This window comes from Chionomys nivalis, chromosome 9 (assembly GCF_950005125.1).
Source record: "Chionomys nivalis chromosome 9, mChiNiv1.1, whole genome shotgun sequence".
Lineage (NCBI taxonomy): Eukaryota > Metazoa > Chordata > Mammalia > Rodentia > Cricetidae > Chionomys > Chionomys nivalis.
Window position 1 is genome coordinate 27,591,496 of NC_080094.1, and position 5,349 is coordinate 27,596,844.

At 43.1% G+C, this 5,349-nt stretch overlaps 1 protein-coding gene across 1 annotated transcript; it reads right to left on the reverse strand.

Annotated features, from left to right (window-relative positions):
- Positions 1-1,043: 1,043 nt before the first annotated feature.
- On the reverse strand, positions 1,044-3,709 carry LOC130881530 (cystatin 10-like). The gene is made up of 3 exons (XM_057781140.1): positions 3,461-3,709; positions 1,857-1,973; positions 1,044-1,127 (listed from the first exon to the last, which is right to left on the reverse strand). The coding sequence occupies exons 1-3, from the start codon at positions 3,707-3,709 to the stop codon at positions 1,044-1,046; spliced, it is 450 nt and encodes a 149-aa protein (XP_057637123.1).
- Positions 3,710-5,349: the final 1,640 nt, after the last annotated feature.

The following is a 5,349-nucleotide window of genomic DNA, read 5'->3' on the forward strand; positions in this document are numbered from 1 at the left end:
CCTGCCCTGTGGGAGGTCCAAGGACCACCCACCTCCATCCAGGTCTAGTAAGGTGAGCATCCAAACTACCTAGGCTCCCACAAAGCCAGTACGTGCAGTAGGATCAAAAACCCATTGCCATTGTTCTTGAGTTCTCAGTAGTCCTCATTGTCCGTTATGTTCAGCGAGTCCGGTTTTGTCCCATGCTTTTTCAGACCCTGGCCAGCTGGCCTTCGTGAGTTCCCGATGGAACATCCCCATTGTCTCAGTGTGTGGGTGCACCCCTTGCGGTCCTGAGTTCCTTGCTCGTGCTCTCTCTCCTTCTGCTCCACCTTTTTTTTTTTTTTAAATCAGGTACACAAACACACATACACATACGTGCACACACTTTCCAGTTCTACTTCACGTAAATTTTCATGTCTAACATAGACATTAATGGATGGAAATCATTGTGTATAGAGTCTCTAGAGATTTCAGATGCAACATTGATCTTTTCCATTGGGTCATTCACACATATATGAGGATGGCTGTAGCCGTGGCACCACCATTTGCCTCACTGATTCCTTTCCAAGATTGGTTCCTAGGTTGCATGACAGCAGCTCATTGCTCCTCTCCCAGCCCCGTCTGCATCTCTCAGGAACCATAATCAAGTGGACAGTGGGATGCAAGCTCATCTCTACTGTATGCACTCCAAGAACTGTGTGTCCCCTACGGTCATGTTTCTTGTGATATGCACGTGTGACTGTGTAACTCCATATCCTCAGTGCTCCATTCTCCTTGCTCACATGCCTTGGGACAACAACAACTCAGAAGGAGCTGGGGAAGACTTTTATTGAGAAAAGTGTGAGCAATGCTACACAGTCGTGCATTTCAAAAGCAGTAGAAGAAATCAACAAGAAATTAACTACTTAGGTGTGCAGGATCTGCCTGCAGCTTCCTGTTCTGCTGATCTTTGCGTTCTGAAGAGACATCACGCAGGGCTCAGATCCCTGTCTGAGGAAAGGGAAACTGAAGGAGAAGCTAGAGTAGGGGGAGATCAGCACAGTGCAGACCAGCATAGATCCTCAGGGACTGTGACAGCTGAAGTTTGTCATGGAGGTCTCGTTCTCCCAGGGAACAGTGTTGATCTCAAAATTGCAGATTGCTCTCTACAAAAGGAGAGAGTGAGGAACAATCAGTTTAGGTTACAGTGAAAAGGAAAGGCTGAGATGTCAGGGTGTCCCCTTAAGTCCCAGACTGGACCAGCACTAAGAGGGTCATGAATGGAAGAATGAGGGGTATGAAAAACACTTCTGAAAATGACAGAGTGAAGGGAGGGGTGCCAAGAGGCATGCAGCTATCTCAGAACCATAACACTTCAAAAATGAGCTTCATCCCTAGGGAGACTAGGAGCATAAGGGACAGCATTGGAGCATTTCACCTAGAGGGCTACAGTCCCTGTGGTATCATCTGGGCAGGAGGCTGAGGCTGGGACTGAGTAAAGTTCCTCCTCTTCAGAATCTATCCCTAAAGCTGACTCCATCACTTCAGCAGGCAGCATTCCTAAAATAGGTAACACTCCAATACCCAGGGAAAATTCACTGAGCAATGGAATTAACATTATGGAAAATATACCCACTCCTCTACCACTGGACATCAGCACCTCTTTGTGTCATCATAAACTAACATCATATCATCCAAACACACCTATTTATGAACCATCATGCCCCATAACAAATGCATGCTTACAGAAAATACACATACACACCTTTCTTTCACCATATACTTACAGAACTGCACAAAAACCATCCCAGATGCATGTGCACTCATAAACCTACAAGTTTGCACACATTCCTGACTGCAGGATAACTTCTGCAGGTTTTAGTCCATGTACATACCTCCTGCTGCTCTGGCTGTTCATTGAAGGGGCAATCAGCCAAATCAACAGGCTGGCCTTTGGGACATGTGGTTCGTCCTAACTTTATTTTCAAGTAGTAGTTCATCCCACCCACGACCTACAGTGAAAAGAGAAGGATTACATACGTTTCACTAGTCAAGTTCATAGGCGTGCATTCAGCTTAGATTACAGAGTTAATGTGTTCATAGCTCCATCCATGAACTCCCAGAACTCCCACACACTAGGTTCCTTTCAATAGGGCAGCACAGGCCTGGACTGCACCTTGTTTTCTTCTGATTGAGTGGTAAAGGGTACCTTGTGCTTCTGAGAAAGCAGAAGCCAAGGAATGACCATTGCTTCAGTGGGCTCAAGGAGTGAAGACAAATTCTAGGGAGACAGCCAGGGGTGATAACCACATCCCAAGGTTGCTCTAAACAAGCAAAAACTCTGGGTTGCACACAAGACCAACTCAACACTCCTGATTTTGTAAAAGGAATTTTGCACTTGTACAAGATGCCCTTTCTTGCAAGAACTGTTTACTGAAGGGAGTATTTGTTTTCAATGCATTCAAAAACTAACTGCTCATAATAACACACTCCAGTACACACACCCTTGAGAAAATGAAAAGAATGGACCAAGTATGGCTGAATGTAACATAGTGGTGAAGGCACTGCAGGGAAACTGTGCTATTCTTTGGCTACTCTGAAAATTAGCCCATGCAGCAACACAAAGTGTGTGTGTGTGTGTGTGTGTGGATGTGTATGTGTGTGTGTTAAAATTGTGCACTAATGAAGAAGGAAGGTAAAAGGGCTGGAGAGAATTCAGGAGTACATATTGAGGACTTGAGCATGATTCCTAGTACCAATAAAGCAGCTTCTAACTGCTTATAATTCCTTTTGTTTTCTGGCCCTCACAGGCGCTCTCTCTCTCTCTTCTGGCCCTCACAGGTGCTCTCTCTCTTCCTCTTCCTCTTCCTCCTCTTCTTCTTTTTCTTTTTCTTCTTCTTCTTCCTCTTTTTTTGTCTCTTTCTCTTTTTTTTTTCTGGCACACACAGGTCATACACATACATATACACAAATAATTTAATATTTTTAAACTTTCTTTTAATATTATTTAAGGAAAGACATTTTAAAAATTTAATACTCAGTCATTAGAGCTTTCAGTGAGATCTATTTTTCTTTTCCTGTAGTCGTTTAGATAGTATTTTACACTGACCACAAAGAATAGGTGGTAACAATTATCGCTGTTCTGACCTTGCCTCTGATAGCCTTTGAGCTTCTGGCCAGGTGGAACTGGGAAGCAGAATGAGGCAATAGATAATTAAGCACAAATCTCTAGATGGATTTCTAGCTAATGTAGCGGGACAATTCTAAACTCAAACATGGAAGGTTATGGGACTGCAGATACTTGTTTAGAATATGGATTGAGCAGCAAGCAAGAATGTATTCATGTTATGGTTCAATTTGTACCCCCTACAGTGAAGATTATTGTCTCTTGGAGAGACACAGAAGTTGAGGCTATGTAGGAGAATAAGGGAGTGATAGGGGATACCAGCAAACACTGTAAAGGACAGACTTATCCCGCTACCCTTGGCCAGGGACCCACCTGCTGACTGGCGCACATCACTTGTATTGGCTTGCTAATGTACAGGTCATTGGTCAAATCATTATAGGTTTCGACAGCAAAGTCCACCGCTTTCTGCACCTCCTCATCGTTCGGGTCAGCAGGCTCCACGCCTCCCACTGCCTTCTGGTTGGCCTCAGCATTAGTACTGGTTACAGGACATGCAGCTATGACCAGCGTCAGGGCTAGAGCAGCCCACAGGGACAATGAGAGGCTCTGGTTGCTGGCCATGCTTGATTAGAGTGGAGCTGCAGTGGAGAAGAGGAATAACAAATGCTCTTGGTGTGCTGCCTGGCTTTTTAACCTGCAGAGTCAATTGCCCAGGTCCTCCTCAGTCAACCCTGACTGGCCCCACCCCAGATCCTCCTCCCCAGACTTACCAACCCCTCTTTGATTCTTCTCTTCTTCCACCTCTGGGATCTTCCCCCCCAGTCTCGACACCTTGTCTTGTGTCTTTTCTTTTTCCACTGCCACTTATATCTTATCCCTAATCTTCCCCCTATGAGTCTTCCAGCTAAGATCTCCTATATCCATGTTACCTTTGTCTCCACAAATAATTCTTTACCCTTTTGTCTTTGAAAAGCATGTGTTTGAGCTCAAGTTCTTCTAAAGATATTAAAATGTCAGCCATGCTCCCTGAGGTCTTTGCATGTCAGCAGTAGACATAATACCAATACCCGGAAATCCCCAGTTCAAGGATGTTATTTCAGAGGTTCCAGAGACAACCAGTGCCCTTTCCTTAGTAACTTCTTTGCCATATGCATGGAATTAACCTTTATTTGGAAAATAACAAATGATTTCCTCTACACAAATAACATGTATCAGTCAAAGCACCAAATAAATGAACTTTCTAGAACTTCTCCCTGGGCCTGGACCTCTAGAACTTAAAAAGATTCTGGTGACTAAGCCTGACATTGACATTACAGATGGCAGCTCTATACAGAAAGGATATGAACCTATATATAGTTTTATATTTTCTAGTAAACATTAAAAATGTGTGAAGAAGTAGGCAAAACTTTCATTATAGTTTTATGACTTTGCTTATCAAATGTTATTTTACCATGTGGGAATAATTCTTCACAGATATCTTATGATCCTTCATGCACATATGCATTAAATCTTTGGATTATGTGTTTATACTCTTAGACCCTATAGTCCTTCTGACTGGACTTACTTCTAGAAATTCCTGACAATGTGTAAAAAAAGCATGATATGCAACCATCAAGTAGCTTACATTCCTTGGTGCATATGTGCATTAAATCTTTGGATTCTGTGTTTGTACTATTATGGCAGATAGTATTTCAAGCTGGACTTTTTTTCTATCAACTCATGACTGTGTGTACTTAAACCATAATAGTACAATCAAATAGTAGGCTGTGTTCTAGGGGGAATCAATTAAGTTCATGAAATTATAAATGCACTGCTTGCTGTAAATGAGAGAGAAGAGAAGCCAGACTGAAACAGCTGCCACTGGTTCTTGTGGGGGAGTGACTTTTGAGATCTTAAAAGGATAAGAGCTTCTGTCTAAGGCACTGAACCAGAACTGCAGACAGAGATTATGACCCTGAGACATAACAGATTTTGCCTCCTCTAGATTCAAGGAGCTCTAGAAGACATCTGAGCAAGAAATGGGTATTAAAGGGACTTTCACCCTGGCAGGTGTAAGCACAGTGAATGTGGGATGTGGGATCAAGCTGAGGAGAGGGCAGATATATGAATGCTAGTGTATGATCTGTTCATGCTTCTTCACTCAGTGAGTGTCACTATGATCACAGCATTCTTTCCTCTGTTTAGAATACATACCTGGTGTTTCTGAACTCACAAGGAGGAAAACAAGGTTAAGTTAGAATGAATGTTCCATTTTTCATGGA